Source organism: Scardinius erythrophthalmus (genome assembly GCF_964197995.2).
Source record: "Scardinius erythrophthalmus genome assembly, chromosome: 24".
NCBI classification, from domain to species: domain Eukaryota; kingdom Metazoa; phylum Chordata; class Actinopteri; order Cypriniformes; family Leuciscidae; genus Scardinius; species Scardinius erythrophthalmus.
This window is the reverse complement of record NC_138244.1, coordinates 26,578,860-26,597,193: the sequence shown is the minus strand read 5'-3', so window position 1 is coordinate 26,597,193 and position 18,334 is coordinate 26,578,860. Positions and strand designations below refer to the sequence as shown.

General features: G+C 42.7%; 2 protein-coding genes across 5 annotated transcripts in view; both read left to right on the top strand.

Annotated features, from left to right (window-relative positions):
• Positions 1-906, top strand: part of faap24 (FA core complex associated protein 24) — a 4,845-nt gene extending 3,939 nt beyond the window's left edge. For both annotated transcript variants that reach the window (XM_081356335.1, XM_081356336.1), the window contains 2 exons: positions 136-291; positions 605-906. In XM_081356335.1, coding sequence (XP_081212461.1) covers positions 136-291; positions 605-847 — 399 coding nt within the window. In that variant the 3' untranslated portion in view covers positions 848-906. The remainder of the gene's footprint in view (positions 1-135; positions 292-604) is intronic.
• Positions 782-18,334, top strand: part of slc7a10b (solute carrier family 7 member 10b) — a 29,102-nt gene continuing 11,549 nt past the window's right edge. Inside the window, exons 1-6 of one of the 3 annotated variants that reach the window (XM_081356333.1) lie at positions 782-879; positions 14,203-14,407; positions 14,494-14,645; positions 16,192-16,317; positions 17,488-17,641; positions 17,971-18,094. In XM_081356333.1, coding sequence (XP_081212459.1) covers positions 870-879; positions 14,203-14,407; positions 14,494-14,645; positions 16,192-16,317; positions 17,488-17,641; positions 17,971-18,094 — 771 coding nt within the window. In that variant the 5' untranslated portion in view covers positions 782-869. Of the gene's footprint in view, positions 880-7,738; positions 7,940-14,006; positions 14,115-14,202; positions 14,408-14,493; positions 14,646-16,191; positions 16,318-17,487; positions 17,642-17,970; positions 18,095-18,334 lie in introns of those variants that run through there. The other 2 variants (XM_081356332.1, XM_081356334.1) reach the window with 2 other exon arrangements.

Here is an 18,334-nt window from a genome sequence, read left to right as displayed (position 1 = left end):
TAGTGCTGCCCTCTAATATGATATTTTCACATGATATTTACACGTTTCCCAGAAGACAGAACGATCATAAGGCTCTGCTCTTACAGTGTTGTAATTTAAACCCGCCCGACTCTCAGAACGCGGTTGTTCCCGCAGGCGAACAGTGGTCTCCAGGGTGTGGTGATAGTGGAGAAGACCCGTCTGAGTGAGCAGTACTTCAGCGAGCTGCAGAAGTTTGTGGTGTTGGAGCTGGGTCTGACTCTGCTGCCCGTGTCCACTGTTGCTGAAGCTGCTCAGCTCATCACACAGCTGGTTAGTCAATAGCACTTCATCACCACGTCATCACTTTATTTCTCTATAGCTTACTTTAACATGCATATTTGACTCTTTTACGTCTTTGACTCATGCATTGATTTTCAGGTAAGTAGCTGTTGGTTAAGCAGGATAGTGTACAATCAGCTGTTTTTTTGCTCTATAAACTCTGATACCCCTGTTGAGTTTATTTTGAATATCATGCAAAACATTGTTGCAAAGCCATAACTTCACACATCATACTTCATGCATAGGCATGTCATGCAACATGATGTAGTTTCAGTGCTGTTCAGAAGGCATTTGTCCTCCGCAGGTTCTCGGGGAGAACAAGGAGAACCCGTTCCGCAGGAAAAGTGTGTCCAGGCTGCTGGAGCCGGTGGTGTTGAGTCTGGTTCAGCAGATTCCCGGGGTTGGAAAGGTGAAGGCCATGCTGCTCCTCCAGAAGTTTCCCAGCATCCATCAGCTCAGCGGGGCTTCAGTCCATGAACTAGAGCCCATAGTGGGACAGGCCACAGCCCAGCAGATCACAGCCTTCTTCCACAACCAGTTCACATAGAAATGAAGGCTGTCACGAGCTGATGTTCGGAAGTAAGCAAATAAACAACATTTAAGCAGATTTTAAACTGTGCCTTGGATTTAATTGCACTAACTTTGCCAATTAATTTCTATGAAACTGTCATTGTTCATGAAATAGTAAAATGCACAATAATATTGGCTAGTTTGAATTTTGCCACACATTATATAAATTTCTGCATTTGACAAAAGGTGGCGCTGAAGACTCAGTTGCATCCACTTTGTTCTTCACCTCATTTCAGTGTGAGCTGTTGTTGTGGTCTAAGTTTTTCTCTTATTTATTTATTTGACCTGTATGAGTTACACAAAAACATTATCACATACTTTTTCCAGAAACATTAGATGATAACAATATTTCATTTTGTTCATTGTACTGTAGGGCCTGAAACCACATTAGGTATGTTTTTTGCAATCATTTTTGTTTTTTGTTTAAAACATTTTCCCTGAAAGTCTGAGGTATAATAGTTTGATTATAAACACAACAAGGCCGTGAAAGCATCTAGTGAGTTGATGAGTTTAAGTTTAATCTCCCCAACAACCTTTATAGGCTCTATGCACGAACGCTGCTGACGTATTTCCGGTAGGATCTCAGCCGGCGTCTTTACTTCCGCATAGTGCGTTCTATAGCGAAGTGTATAGCGGCAAAACTTTAATAAAATTCATTTTCTCAGAAACGGAGACAACGATTTTAGAAACTGATTCGCTAGTCGGATTTTGCGCGGTATGAGAGAATACTCACCCTCAAAGTTGTCGATGTAGCTCGAAATTTAAAGAACTTCTCTTTCTTACTCATATGTGTGACAGCTAACTGCCTCACAATACTGTTAACATCATTTACGTTAACCGCTGGAAGTTCTTGTAAACAGAGAGTGTAATTTGCCATTATCTCCACCCCTAATGCAAAAACGGCTTCCGACGCAGCACCGGATGTAACTGGGCGGGCTGAGACAAAACGTGGAAGCGATCGTGGATAGAGCCTATTGTCCCATTTAGACACAAAAAAACAAGGGGTTTGTCTTTAAGATTAACAAGGGGGGTTGTTAATTATAAAGACAATTTAATCATAAAATTACTAAAATGTATTTCCTTGTGATTTGATATTTTATAATAGGGATTTTATAATATCTAAATATACATTTCAAAGCAAAATGTGTGAAAAAAAAAGCAAATGTGGGAAAATCAGTGCTCCTCTGCTGCCATCTACTGGTTATAGTGGTAATTTAATGTCTTTTTTAATTTTAAATGAAAGCATTTGTCGCTTGTTAGTTCCCTTTCGAAAGGGAACTCGCACTGCGTCGATGGTGCTATTGGGGAATGCCCTCCACTTGAACCGGTGTCTGAAAAACTATCCAATCACGGCAATCGGTATTGACCGGCGACAGCCTATGACGTCACTACTAGTGCAACCCGGAAGTCTAAAAGGGGCGCCTAGAAAACATGTCATCCACTTTTCGTCATCAGGGTCTGATTTGCAATTACCTGAAAAAAGGTAAGAACAATAATGGCAAGTGATAAGCGTTTCAAGAAGTGTGTGGATCCGTGTCTCAAGTTTCTGACACCAGATGACACACACAACTTGTGCGTTTACTGTTTGGGCGAAGAGCACGCACAATCAGCTCTTGAAGGATCTGATTGTGCAGAATGTGAGAGTTTTCCTCTAAGAAAACTCTGCTCTCGTCTGGCCCTCTTCTCAGGGAAGAGGGACAGACATCTGTGCCAGGCGATTCAGGTCCCGCTCGCGCTGAGGCAGAGCAGAGACTAGAATCGTGGGGTTTCAGAGGGAGCTCGCGGAGGAGTTTAAGAGAGGGGTTAATCTCTCACGCCCCTCGGAGACTCGTGAGTTTGAGCTGCCAGATGAGGATGTGTTGTCACTACCATCCTCTGGTCTGACAGCGAGTGCTCTGCTGGCAGCCCAAGAAAGCAGGAGATGGCTAATGAGGGTGAAGAGGATTTACAACCCGAACCCTCACAGCCACCCTGCCCCGCATATGAGTTGTGAGTGTAGTGGGACGCGCTCACAGCGAGACTTTGCTGCCGTAGGAACCTTCCATTCCTGCCCGATCTGTACAATAGATCGAAAAGGCATGGAAGAACTCATGTTCAGACTGCATCCATCGCCATCAGTGAGCAAACTACGCTGATGTTGAGGGGAATCGCGAACACGGGTATGTGTCGATGCCTCAATTGATGAGAGGTTCACAAACTATTTCGCGGTTTGGAGAGGCATTAACACTAAGTGCTCTGGCCCTGCTTTTTAAACAAACATCGCGCTTAAAAGGCAGGGCATATGTGATGGCGGGTCTGGCTGGTGATGCCTTGCACACAATGGCTGTGTTGCAAGCATACCACGCTGATCTGCTGAAAGATTTGGACCCAGGTCGGGGTCTTTCCCCTGACGCAGTAAAAACAAGCTACGCCGCACTACAGATTAGCTCTCCGGGCGACAATGGTGACGGCGATGGTGGCCAGGGAAAGGCATCTGTGGTTGAACTTGGATGACATTGGGTAGAAAGAAAGCTTTTCTTCTTGATCCACCAGTGTCGCCTTCTAAACTTTTCGGCACCTCCGTTGAGACGGTGAGGGGAAAGTTCAGAGAGGCGAAGGTGCACTCGACTGCATTAAATCTTGGTCTACACTTCCTCACCCCAGGCGCTTCTTGCATCATCCCTGAGGCTGGACCTGTGATGAGTGATTCCTTCAATTTGGAGCCCTTCTGTAGGTCTGGCGTCGGGTTTGGTAGTAAGTGTGCTCTTTCGAGCTTTTTTATGGTGATAGGCCTCCATTTTATGAATGTAGTTTAGGCCATCCCTCTACGGGCAGCTGGTTGAGCTTTGCAGATCTCCTCCCTTTACAAGAGTTTTTTAGTAAGGTTGTACAGTAGACCTCGGTTCACTGTTTATTATAGCTCTGAACTTCAGACATATAATATTTGTGTGTCAGCCCTCATGGGGCCACCTCTATATCTGGCTTAGGCTTAGTATCCAGGATTTTTGGTGACGTTCTGCTAAGCATTCTCGCCTCGAGCCTCTCAGTATCTGATTGTAGGTTCCTTAGACCATCAGGAGATTTTATTCCTGTATATCTAGTTTTTCATAGCACTGGCCTCCTCTTACTCAAGAGTTGTATGCCAAGGCCCACCTTTTGCATTAGGAGTAAATGTTAGTGTTGTCACAGGGTCGAAAGCAGCATAGGTAGGCTACCTTCAGAAAGCCTCCCATGCAGATATCTATGGCCGTTGTCAGGTCTTTCTCTCTAGAGAGTAAGAAGCAGTGTGCTCAGGCCTCCGTCCTGAGTGCTCTGCTGCCAGCAAGGCCTTAAGTAAAAAAAATGTTCTTTCTTCTGAGCCCCTTGAATATAAGAAGTCATTAGGTCGAATGTCATTGGCCACTTACTGAGGCCTCCATTCCCTTGCATTTAGTAGAGAAATATAATATCTTTCTTGTAAAATTACAAGATAATAGGCCTAGACCCTGATACATCCTTCAGGGTCATGCTGATATTGCTCCCCTTGTCAGGTCATTATTTAGAGTACTTTGCTACCCATAGCTCGTATGTTATCACCCAGGCTCAGGTAGAGACAGATTAGTGACTCCATCCCACTTGGGATGGTTGAGTATGCAACCTTAGCGCCAAAGCACTGCCCGGGCTGACGCCCGTGACTTTCGAAGCTGTAGGCCTTACAGTAGGCCTCCTTGATACTCCAGTAGCGTAATATTGTACTCTCCTTGCTTTAAAGGATTGATAGCACTTCTGCTGAGTACACTGCCTATTGGCAATGTTAAATAAGTATAACCAGGCCCACAGATGTGTCTGTGAGAGCACCTAAGCTTCTGATGGCTTTGCATACATCCTCGCTATCAAGTAATTAGGCCTTAACAGGCCTCCTTGAAGGCGGCTCGCCATACGAGTTGGATGCTTAGCATTGCAAAGGCATTAAATATCATGTTACAGGCCCCATGGAGCCTCCCTGATTTTAGCCAGAGCCTGGTCAGTACTTATCAGGTTGAGCATAGTGTTCCAGAATCTATCTGAGGATCGCTCTGTTTGAATACTAAACTCCATAAGTCTGGTCGGAAGATCGAAGGACTCTCACAAGGCCTCCCTGTTAGATCAGCCCTAGAGTTGTAGGCGCTCCCCTTATTCCCCTTACTAGCCAGTTCTGACGTTTTTGTCACAAGCCATATTTGGCATGCACTCCCCTCAGCATGGTGGGATTGTACATCGTTCCGCAAAAGCTCCATCGATGCAGTGGGAGTTACAACTGTAACCTCTGTACCCTGAGAGCGTCGTTATCCATGCCTCGGGGATGACTGCTGTCCATTCAGACAAAAGTGGATGACATGTTCTCTAGGCGCCCCTTTTATACTTCCGGGTTGCACTAGTAGTGACGTCATAGGCTGTCGCTGGTCAATATTGCTTGCCGTGATTGAATAGTTTTTCAGACACCGGTTCATGTGGATGGTGTTCCCCAATAGCACCATCGACGCAGTGTCTCGTTCCCGTTCTCTGAACAGAGGTTACAGTCGTAACCTAGATGTTTTCCTACGTCTTGAAACTTTTAGTTTTACAAATGGGAACAAACTTTGATAGATGAACAAATAATGTTTTTTTGTCATCACATTAAAAATAACATTTGAACGCGATAATATTTAGAGTGCTGAGAAAAAGTGTTAAGCACTTGAAAGCCCTTGAAAAGTGTTTGAATTTCACTCTCAAAAGGTTGTAATGAAGTGTTCATTAATGAAGGGAATATTGTAAATAAAAAATAAAAAAACTATTTCTGCTACAATAACATGGTAATAGTTAGCGTTACTACATTAAATCCATGGTGAATGTTGGCGATTTGTGGACTGAACATAACTTCTATAACTTGTTCATTAATGACACAATGTTTCTCCTAGTTTCCACATCAGCGCTGTTTGATCTGATATCTATGGTTTTATAACAGAGAACTGAATTTGAATATTTCCCACTAGATCGCAGCGATGTTATTAATTCTGCGGCGAATTCAAACACTTTTTCACTGGATCTCCCAGCACTGTGTACTGTATCGTGTGATTGAGATCGGCCCATGAGTAAACCTGTTCTGAGCTTGCGCTGTCTAATATTAGCTGATAAACAAATAAGTAGTGCTGTTTCATTCGTGTTCGTTTTGTTTGCCGTTTGATGTTTCTCGATTAATTTTGCACCCCTGAAAGGAACTGTATTCTATGGGCGCTTCATTCAAACTGAGCTGAAGTGCTGTTTGTGTGATTAAAACATCCACAGATGCATTGTGTTTGTGACATAAAACACATTTGTAATATTTCCGTTCTTTTTTTGTTGCAAATCTTTTTTTTTTTTTTTTTTAAATCTTTGTGAAACCCTACATTTATTTGTGGATCTTAATCTATTTATTTGTGAATTTAAATATTTTTTTGTAAATCTCTTTACATTTATTTGTCTTAATCTTAATCTTATTTATTTGGAATAATGCAACAATTCTAACCCCATACTGGAGGTACCCTGAGTAGAATTGATGTGTTTGCCTTAATGCCATGCCTGAAAGGAAAGCTGACAAATGTCAGAATAACTTTTTTTCCCTCGTACTCTGAATCAACCATGTACAACTAACTAGAATCAATGATGTTAATTTAACTTGAATGAACTACTTTAATTTAATTATTCAAATAATGCTTATTGTTTAGTCCTGTGATTTACATACCAACAACTAAATATAATTTTTCTTTGCACATGTGATGTTAGGTGTTGGCAGTCTATAAGTGATACTGGTTTCATCCAGAGCGATATAGTTATTGCTTTATTATTAAAGCCATTTGAATTCTTGTTAGCAGCTCAAAATCAACACTTCACCCCTAAAAACACTTGACATAACAGAAACTTTTAAATAACAAAAGTCTCTCCAAGTCTCATCTTGCTAAAATAATAATAATAATAATGCAGATAATTTGGATATAAACGTAGCTATTACTGATTTGAGAAATTAAAGTTTGTGCAAAAAAATAAAACAACAAAATGAAAAATGTATACAGTTACGATTCTGCCATATATTTAGGTCACTAATTGGCACTGACAAAATGGTGTCATTGACCATTTGAACTCATAAACGTCAGATTTCCTTGCTTCAGTATGAAATTACAACAACAACAAAAAAATCATTGACACATGTAAGAGTTAAAGACTTGGCCAATTTGAATTGAATTGAGACATGAATTTCCTCCTGGTTTGAGTGCAGTCCTAGTCTGCTGTACATCTTCTGCCTGTGTCCACCTCTCCTCTCTGTTGCTCCTGTGATATATTGGTTTTCTGCTCGACTTCCTCTGTTAAGCGTCGCACACTGCTGGCAGAGTTTCAGCCTTTCTGCTGGACTACAAAGCAGCTCACTCTCAACGGCTTTCCTTAGGAGATCAGCTGAAAACTGGCCTCCTTTATTCTGCATGCAGAGAAAGGCTGCAACCACAAATTCACGACTTGACTTCTTAAATTCCACTCTGGGGATCCTTTCAGGATGAATGGGAGCTTGAGGAAACCTCTGTGGATGTGGGGATCACCCTGTACCACTCTCCTTTCAGCTGGTGTTCTTTAGTAAACATGCCATAAACTGTGTAATCCTATAGGTTATATCTGTTTGAGTAATTGCTGCTGCCCTTTTGAGAGAAAAAAAATAAATAAAATTGAATATAAATTAGCCCATTCTTTGTGTCTTTTTTTATTTTTAAGTAAGTGCAAACATCATATAGTAATTGATGGTTTTGTAAAATGTCAGAACATGTCTTTGCATCACCGTGTGTGAATCAGTCATGCCGCGCGCTCGTTAACATTCTGCCCGGACAGCGCGCGATGCGGCGCCTGCGCGGCCTTTACACCGTCCCTCAGTCCTCTGGAGCGAGTTGAAGAGAGGAAGCCCAGCTCTCTGTTCGTGCGCTCACTGAAATGGATGGAGTAGAGAGGAAAAGGACGGAGGCTCAGAGGAGCATCATGAAAGATAGCGAGCTTAAACGAGACTCCAGCATCCCTGAGCGCGTGACACTCAAGAAGGAGATTGGACTTCTGAGCGCGTGCGCGATCATCATTGGTACGGAAAGTTTACAACTTGTTTTCTTTTTGATGATGGTTCATTCTTCTAACATGCAAATGTATTGAGACTAATAAAGACAAGATATTCGCCATCTTGTTAGTCGTGGACTGTTATATTTGGCTTTTATGCACACTAGAACACAATATAGACTATTTAAAGCATTCTTAAATGCATGTTAGATTACCATATAGTCAGATTAACTATTTGTGATTTATTGATTTACCTGTAGCTTAATTAATTATTATTTTATTTAGTATTATTTTAATGTATTATGCATATTTAATAGCTATGTATTGATTTATTAATAATTAAATAATTATTTAATAACAGTAACTGTGATATTTATATTATCCTGTATTGCATGCAAACATTTAAGTATATTTAATATTGTTTTGTCTTTGTTTTGTGATTTATTTGTATCACTCAAGAACATTGTAAGGTTACTAAAGTAGTTGTATATCAGACTTGGTTGTGTGTTTCATTCTTTTTTTAAATGTCTAAAAAATCTCAGAGAACTATATAATCATTGAATCTCAACAATTAATGAGTGTTAAACAACAATCACTTGAAGTTTGCAGATCTTTTAAACCATTCTTTTACTTGAGTCTAAAACCAACATCCACCGTATGTAGGCCTCTCAGAGGTGTTTGTCCTCTTAAAAGGGGCCGCCGAATGAAAGCTAAAGATTGTTCCCTCCGCTTCTGATGGTATCCGGGGCTTTGACGGGCAGCAGTAAATTATTTATGCCTGCTGTTACGTAATGTCGTTGTACGAGTGCTTGAGAGAAGAGCTGCCAGGAAGCGGGTTAGTGAAGGGGGGCTGATCATTGTCTTGCCATGAAAACTCTCTCAGGTACTACAGCAGGGTTAGTGCTGATGTTGACTAGGCAAGCATTTTTGATTGCTTTTGAACAATATTGGGTTCTACTTCAAATTTAATGCGCCAATAAAGGGGGGGAAATATCAGTTTTGTTACATAATCAATGTTTTTTACTGGGATTACTGGGAGGCATGCAATAATGAAAGGGAAGCTGGAGCTAGTCTTTACTCCAGTGAATATGGGGGGGGGGGGGGGGGACATGTTGACCTCTTTTGGGAGGCATGTTATTGTGCATAAAAAGTAGTGGGGGATTGTCATAGAAAGTCTTCATGCAAAATGAAGCTTTACCTGTAAATATGAAGATACATTTCTAACTCTGACCGATTTTAAATAATAATATTATCCACCCCTGAAATAGGTCCATTAACATTACCTGAGCAGTTTAAATACGCTACTCATTTTCTCCATCCTAGTGCTACTCCTATTCATCTGCGGGGTCTGCTTTTTTTGCAACGCTTTCTTCCTTTGGCACAGTCGAGGGCGTCCTCCTGGCAGCATTGACGATCTTCATGTCTTCCTTCAGCCGATCAACCCACCGCATCTTTGGTTGTCCTCGTGATCGGCATCCTTGGGGACTTAGGCACAGCACCTTTCTGGCCACTAAATCCTTCCGTACGATGTGTCCGTACCACAGTAGTCACACTTAGCGCATCTTCTCCTAATTTGGGACAACAACCAGCTGACATCTTTGTCTGTTATGTGATCCAATCGTGTTAGCTCTAAGCCAGTACACATTCGCATCTCCGTGATGTTAAGAGCTTGTTTGTGTTCCTCTGATGCTCGCCAGCACTCTGTGCCATAAAGGGCCACAGGGCAGGTCTTATAAATCTTGGCCTTGAGGTGGTTGGGCATCCGGTGGTCGTGGAGAATCCCAGTGAGCTGGCACCATTTCATCCATGCCATGTTAACCCGTGCTTTAGCGTCAGAGAGGTTGCTGCCGTCACTGATGATGACGGATCCGGATTCGTCCAGGGCCTTCTTCAGTTCTTCGCCAAATTATGTCGGTTTGGGGGCCACATCCCAGGTACTCTGTCTTTTTTATGTTTAAAGGGATACTTCACCTCTGGAAAGATGGATGTGTATTTAAAACGGGTCATTTATGTAGAAGAAATGTGAAATTATTTTTGAATTTGGAGCTTTCTAGACTGAGAAAAGCCAGAAAATGTATTTTTGGCTTATGTGGATGAAAGACAACAACTCCCAGAATGCACTTGCTTCGCTGCCCTAGGAGGCCACTCCCAAGCCACGCCCACCAGTAAGAGCGCGCAGTTAAACAACTAGGCTAGGCTACTAGTGAGTCTCCGTGAAGAGTCTGCCTGGGATTTCGAGATCGCCCAAAATGTCCGGGATTCGGCTTTTGCGTTCTACAGTCGCTATTCATTATGTTTACTGTGGCGAGCAGGACGAGACTGAGGGCCGTGAGAGAACGATGAGAGGCCGGTGGCGTGATTACTGATGAGCGGCACCTGTGAGACGCACCAGTCTTGTATCTCTCATGGAGGAGCGGGAACTTTCTTAGCAATGTTAAAACGCACATCAACCGATCACTTGTTTAGCGTTCATGTAAACACTACATTCAGATTCACCAATCGGAATGAATTCAGTTAGACTGAAACAAAAGGTGTGCATGTAAACAATGAATGGCGACTGCAGAAAGCAAAAGCCGAATCCCGGACAGATCTCAACGGCCGGACATGTCTGGGAAAAAGAGGATGGTAACCCCTACTACTCAGCTTTCTCCACAGAACAAGAGCCTGCTAGCTTAGCTTCCAAAGAAAGACGGCTGACACTATGTGTACATTCTGTGAGGGAGATCCCACCCTCTATGGGCGGGTTGAAAACATGCGGGACAGCCCCTACTACTGGCTGTAGTCTTTAGCCTCTGGCCAAAAATCCTCCGATGACGCAAAATTATGATTTTTGCGTCATCAGAGGATTTTTTCCAGACAAAAAATACATAAATATCTTGTCTCAGGGGGATATGAGGGTGGAAAGCACAGTAATTCGAAAATACTACAGGTTTTCTACTAATACAAAGCTTAATGCTAAATCCTGAAGTATCCCTTTAATAGCATGTCATGGTCGTCCAAGCATGTCTTCCACCTTTGAGTTAGCCGTTGCACATCTTCTCATTTCGCCTGTGAGGAAGACGTCGACAGCATAGAGTGTCCATGGTGAATGAGGCCCTTGAAGTCCTTGGTGATTGGGTCCATTCACAGGACAAACAGGAGTGGTGAGAGGGGCGAGCCTTGGTGGACACCAACGGTAATTGGTAAGGGCAGCAGTGTTCCAACAGGGCAGTGGTTGGTGCTGCTGACACTGGTGTAGAGGGGCTTTATCCAAGTCATGTTGGCTTCAGGGACACTGTGAGCCCGAGGGGCATGCCAGATGAGGTCGTGGGGCACTCTGTCAAAAGCCTTCTCCAGGTCAAGGAACGCCAATTGTAAAGGCTTTTCTTCTTACAGTGCCTCTCCAGGAGCGGCATGGATTGCATCTGTGATGCCGCATCCATGGACGAAGCCGCATTGGTTTGGCAAAATGGAGTTTTTTTCCGAAGCCGGCTTTCGATAACTCGTTCAAAGATCTTCATTGCGTGGCATAGGAGGCAGATTGGGCGATAATTGGGGCATTTGGCCACGTCACCTTTGCCCTTCCAGATGTTCACAGTGGTGCTCGTCAGCCAAGCGCGTGGGGCCTCACCATAAGTGGCAATTCGACTGAACAAATCAGTGAGGATGGTGATGCCTCAGAGGGCATCCCAGTGGAAACTTCCAGGCTTAAACTGGGATGTTGTCAGGGCCCATCGCTTTCCCATTTTTCATCTTGACTGCTACCTCTGCACTGGTGATGGCAGGGATGGGGCCAAGGATGGGTTTGGCACTTTGAATCGGCAGGTGGGCAACTGGTGGTTGCAGATCCCTGAGAAGTATTTGCTCCAGCATCGTAGAATGACGGGTGGGTTTTGGAGGACCTGTTGATCATCTTCCTTAATGCATTTGGCCAATACCCTGTGTTGATTGATGGCATGCTTTGGCTAAGTGGTAGATCTTAGTTTCTCCTCCCGGCGTGTCAGGGTCAGCTTACAGCTGGTCAACCAGTATTGTTGGTAATCCACGTCGTTGTGTGTGTGTATGTATATATATATATATATATATATATATATATATATATGTATATATATATATATGTATATATATATATATATATATATATATCCACACATACACACCTTCACTGGTGATTTGGTCCTCATTTATTATCAATTCTTTTTGATGCTCAATTATAAAAAAATATTCTTATTATTATCCCTGTTAAATCTAGACACCATGGTGCATGACTTTAGGTAAACAAAGACAGTACACTCATATTACTTATTAATGGGAGAAATTGAAATGCGCAATATGGTGAAATAAGTCCCGTCCTTCTAAATGAAAGAACCAGTCACTAATCGGTAAAGCTGCGCTAGAAGCTCCGGTTGCTATAGGAACAGTCAACTTTTCATGAAAGGGACTTTGCTTGCCATGATTTTCTTTTCCAAGATTCTCTTGTGAATAGGAAGTAAATAGAAAATAATTTACCAAATGGTATTATATCAAAGACACCAGTGTGATTTCATTGAGTTCACAGGTTTGCCCAAGAGCGAATGTTAATACACTGCTCAAAAAAATAAAGGGAACACTTAAACAACACAATGTAACTCCAAGTCAATCACACTTCTGTGAAATCAAACTGTCCACTTAGGAAGCAACACTGATTGACAATCAATTCCACATGCTGTTGTGCAAATGGAATAGACAACAGGTTGAAATTATAGGCAATTAGCAAGACACCCCCAATAAAGGAGTGGTTCTGCAGGTGGTGACCACAGACCACTTCTCAGTTCCTATGCTTCCTGGCTGATGTTTTGGTCACTTTTGAATGCTGGCGGTGCTTTCACTCTAGTGGTAGCATGAGACGGAGTCTACAACCCACACAAGTGGCTCAGTTAGTGCAGCTCATCCAGGATGGCACATCAATGCGAGCTGTGGCTAGAAGGTTTGCTGTGTCTGTCAGCGTAGTGTCCAGAGCATGGAGGCGCAGCAGGCGCTACCTGGAGACAGGCCAGTACATCAGGAGACGTGGAGGAGGCCGTAGGAGGGCAACAACCCAGCAGCAGGACCGCTACCTCCGCCTTTGTGCAAGGAGGAGCAGGAGAAGCACTGCCAGAGCCCTGCAAAATGACCTCCAGCAGGCCAAAAATGTGCATGTGTCTGCTCAAACGGTCAGAAACAGACTCCATGAGGGTGGTATGAGGGCCCAACGTCAACAGGTGGGGGTTGTGCTTACAGCCCAACACCGTGCAGGACGTTTGGCATTTGCCAGAGAACACCAAGATTGGCAAAATCGCCACTGGGGCCCTGTGCTCTTCATAGATGTTGCAGGCAGCAGAACGTTCTCCATGGTGTCTCCAGACTCTGTCACGTCTGTCACATGTGATCAGTGTGAACCTGCTTTCATCTGTGAAGAGCACAGGGCGCCAGTGGCGAATTTGCCAATCTTGGTGTTCTCTGGCAAATGCCAAACGTCCTGCACGGTGTTGGGCTGTAAGCACAACCCCCACCTGTGGACGTCGGGCCCTCATTCCACCCTCATGGAGTCTGTTTCTGACCGTTTGAGCAGACACATGCACATTTGGGGCCTGCTGGAGGTCATTTTGCAGGGCTCTGGCAGTGCTCCTCCTGCTCCTCCTTGCACAAAGGCGGAGGTAGCGGTCCTGCTGCTGGGTTGTTGCCCTCCTACGGCCTCCTTCACGTCTCCTGATGTACTGGCCTGTCTCCTGGTAGCGCCTCCATGCTCTGGACACTACGCTGACAGACACAGCAAACCTTCTTGCCACAGCTCGCATTGATGTGCCATCCTGGATGAGCTGCACTACCTGAACCACTTGTGTGGGTTGTAGACTCCGTCTCATGCTACCACTAGAGTGAAAGCACCGCCAGCATTCAAAAGTGACCAAAACATCAGCCAGGAAGCATAGGAACTGAGAAGTGGTCTGTGGTCACCACCTGCAGAACCACTCCTTTATTGGGGGTGTCTTGCTAATTGCCTATAATTTCCACCTGTTGTCTATTCCATTTGCACAACAGCATTTGAAATTGATTGTCAATCAGTGTTGCTTCCTAAGTGGACAGTTTGATTTCACAGAAGTGTGATTGACTTGGAGTTGCATTGTGTTGTTTAAGTGTTCCCTTTATTTTTTGAGCAGTGTATGAAGGTGTGAATGTAAAACATTCAGACCAAGAAAAGGCAACAGGTTTGCATTCTAAATGACTAGGGCTGTTGTGTTCAGGACAAATGTAGACAGGAAATAACAATTACATGTGATTTGTTTGTTTTCTCAGGTAACATTATTGGCTCAGGAATCTTCATCTCTCCTAAGGGTGTTCTGGAGCATTCCGGATCCGTTGGGTTGGCGCTGGTGGTGTGGGTGTTAGGAGGAGGCGTAGCTGCTCTGGGTTCCCTTTGCTACGCTGAGCTAGGGGTCACCATCCCCAAATCTGGGGGAGACTATTCCTACGTCACAGAGATTTTTGGCGGTCTCATGGGGTATGACAGATTCATGTGATCTTTTGAAAAATGAATGAAAATCAAATGTCCGTCACATATCCTGAATGTGTTGTGTTGCTCTCTAGGTTTCTGCTATTATGGAGTGCAGTATTGATCATGTATCCCACCACATTGGCAGTCATAGCGCTTACTTTCTCCAACTATGTGCTTCAGCCAGTTTTTCCACATTGCATTCCTCCATACATAGCCACACGCATGCTGTCCACCATCTGCATATGTGAGTGCTTGCTTTTTTATTTATCTATTCGATTCATTTCTTGAAACAGATTGCGGTTGATGATGGAGTTTATATAATTGTGCTAAGTTTTGAAATGGCTTTGGTTAACCAGAGGGTTCACCAGAATTTAACCTCGATTTGAAGCAGAATTTCATTTCATGTTTTTCTGTTCAACCAAAAAAAAAAAAATTGCAAATATAATGACTGTTTTCAAACACGGGCTCACCAAATTTGGGCAATAGAAGATTGGAAAAACGTTGCCTGGTTTGATGAGTCTCGATTTCACCATTCAGAAGCATGGATCCATCCTGCCTTGTATCAACAGTTCAGGCTGCTGGTGGAATAATGGTGTGTAGGTTATTTAGTACGAATTGAGCATTGTTTAAATGCCACAGCCTACGTGAGCATTTCCATCCCTTTATGACCACAGTGTGTACTCATGACTTCTGATGGCTACTTCCAGCTGGATATGCACATGTCATGAAGCTCAAATCATCTCAAACTGGTTTCTTGAACATGAAAATCAGTTCACTAAACTCTAATGGCCTCCACCGTGACCAGATCTCAATCCAATAGAGCAGCTTTGGGATGTGCTGGAACGGGAGATTTGCATCATGGATGTTCAGATCCGACAAATCTGCAGCAACTGCCTGATGCTATCATGATAATATGGACCAAAATCTCTGAGAACCTTGTTTCCAGCACCTTGTTGAATCTTTGCCACAAAGAATTAAGGCAGTTCTGAAAGCAAAAGGGGGCCCGGCACGCTAATAGCCAGGCGTAGCTAATAAAGTGGCCAAGAAAGCCCATGGAGTTTTAAGAGTTTATGAATTTACATGATTTTTCCAGATCTAGAAATCTAGATGTCCTAGTTTTTCAGGACTGTGGGAACCCTGGTTCTTCATTGAATATATCTTGTTTTTTAGTTGTTTTAGCTGATTTTAATACTTTTTTAACTTAAGACTCCTTTGAAAGTTTGCTGAGGCCCTCTAGTGGGCCCCGACCCCTGGTTGAGAATGACTCAGTTACAGTTACAACCCTGGATTTGTGCCAAAAGCACTTGACTGATCAGTGTTGGAGGTGGCATGGGTCTATAGCATGTGATTGCTGCATTACCTCTCTTTATTAAAGCCTGTTGTGTGGCTTTAATAAGTCATGCTCAAACTAAAACAGCAAGAGCAAGACAACGGCAGGAAAACGCAAGGCATTTCATCTCCTCACAGACCTGCTCTTTGCTCCCCTTTTTGTTCTCATTGAAAGTAATTTGTTTCAATTGGGCTTAAACTTCTCTTGGTAGAGGGAAAGTTATTATGAAAGAGTCTGTAAGCGGTGACACTGATGGATGAGCCCATAGAATTACAAGTCCAACTTCCCCTCGAGCATTCCCACATTTTGGTCAAGTACCACAAGCTAATCCTAAATCAGTATTTTCTGATGGCAACATTTTACATGAACACTTTAAACATTGCATTTGAAGTCACACATTAAGTGAATCAATCAAGGCATTATTTAAATGTTTATGTTGTCTCTGTGTGAATATTTGTAGTGTTTTTGACATGGGTGAACTGCTACAGTGTGCGTCTGGCCACACGGATCCAGGACGCGTTTACAGTAGGAAAGCTTCTAGCTCTAGGGCTCATCATTACTGTCGGTTTGGTGCAGATCTTTGGAGGTGAGAATGTCACATGGATATCTAAAGAGCTATATGTTAATATGGTGTCATTAATTCGAAAAATTTATATATAATTATTTAATATACTTGAAAAAAGAATTAGTTAAAACACCAATAAAACATTAAAGGGGTCATGACATGGATTTTTTCATTATTTGAATGTTCCCTAAGGTTCACTTATATGTTAATTTGCTTTTAAGAGGCGGTTCCTTTAATGGGGGCCTATTATACCCCTTTTTAAGAGATATAAAATACATCTCTGATGTCCCCGGAGTGTGTATGTGAAGTTTTAGCTTAAAATACCCCCACAGTTAAAATTGCCACTTTTTGGGAGTGAGCTAATTTTTGGGAGTGAGCCATTTTCAGTCATTATAATGTAGGGCTGGGCGATATATCGCATGCCGGTTCCTTGATTAGTAGTAAATCGCCATATTGCATTAATTATCGCGGACGTATGGCCTGCGATAATTAATGCGATATGGCTCAGCTTGTCAGTTAACTACGCCTCTGTGTTGTAAATGCCGCTCCATCTGAAAGCAGGTGATGGCGATTTACTACTAACCCAGCCCTATTATAATGGCTTCTATGTGCTTCTGACGCGATGTGATGCTTACATTCAGTGTAGACAAATGTCATTCGTTAAGTGACTGAATGTCAGTGGGTGGGGCCTGTGGTGTGATGGTGTAAAACTATTGGTTGATGTCTTTCTTTGGAGGCAGTCATATGCAAATGTTTTTGCCCGTGTGACATCACAGATCACCCAATATCGAAACAAGCTGTTTTTGGAGCTTGATTAAATAAATTCTTTGTTTATAATGAGGAGGACATTTTAAGCTGTAAAACTTGCAGGATGTTTTAATGTTACAAAGACCTCTTATAGATCAAAAGATTAAGGCAAATTTGATTTCTCATGTCATGAACCCTTTAATGTCATGTTATGACCCCATGACCCCTTTAAAAAAAAAAAAAAAAATATATATATATATATATATATATATATATATATATATGGGAAATATATTGACAAGACTTTTGACAAGGCAAACAATGTTATACCGATATATCAGTCTGTCAATAGATAGTAATCCTTTCAATCATTTGAAATGTCATCTCTCTTCACAGCTCATGTTTGTTACATGTCAGATTAACAGTTTGTCCCTGTCTGCTCAGGTAACTATGAGAGCCTGACCCCACAGGTGGCGTTCACGTTTAATAAAGCCCCGTCTATAGGGCAGATTGCCCTGGCTTTCCTTCATGCCTCCTTTGCCTTCAGCGGCTGGAACTTCCTCAACTACGTTACGGAGGAGGTTGTGGATCCCAGGAGGTTAGTCTGATACCACTTTAAAACATGCCTGGACTCACAAACTCTGCTGCAACAATCATCCTGGCTCATTCTGAGGAAACTGCTGCCGTTCAACTGATATAATTATTCGAGTCACATAAATGCTATTTCAAAATTGACATGCACTGTACAGATTGAAATCCTAAACAGATTCCTGTCAATGGGCTAAATACATTTTTGGTTCACTTTTTGAACCCACAATTATGATCTACTCCGTAATATCTATATCCACACATGTTTGTGGCTGGATATACCAATGTGAATATTATTTGTATTGGTATAATGTTTGTTTGTTTGTTTGTTTACCTCAGGAATCTGCCACGAGCCATATACATCTCCATTCCACTGGTGACATTTGTGTACACTCTCACAAACATCGCATATTTTTCCTCCATGTCTCCCGATGAGCTGCTGTCCTCCAACGCAGTGGCTGTTGTAAGTACAGGCCTTTGACTCGCCGGGTTTATTCTTATTAGATTATTAACACTCTGCAAACACTCAAGGATGGATTCACTAAACATTTGTGTCACTTTTATGTATGGGATTAAAAGCAGCTCGTTACAGTCTGCAGAAAGCAGCTCGTTACAGTCATTACAGTCGACATGAAACAGAAGTTGCGCAGACTTTTTTTCCCTATATTGTGACGTATATCGTATTCTGGAGAAGAGAAGAGAA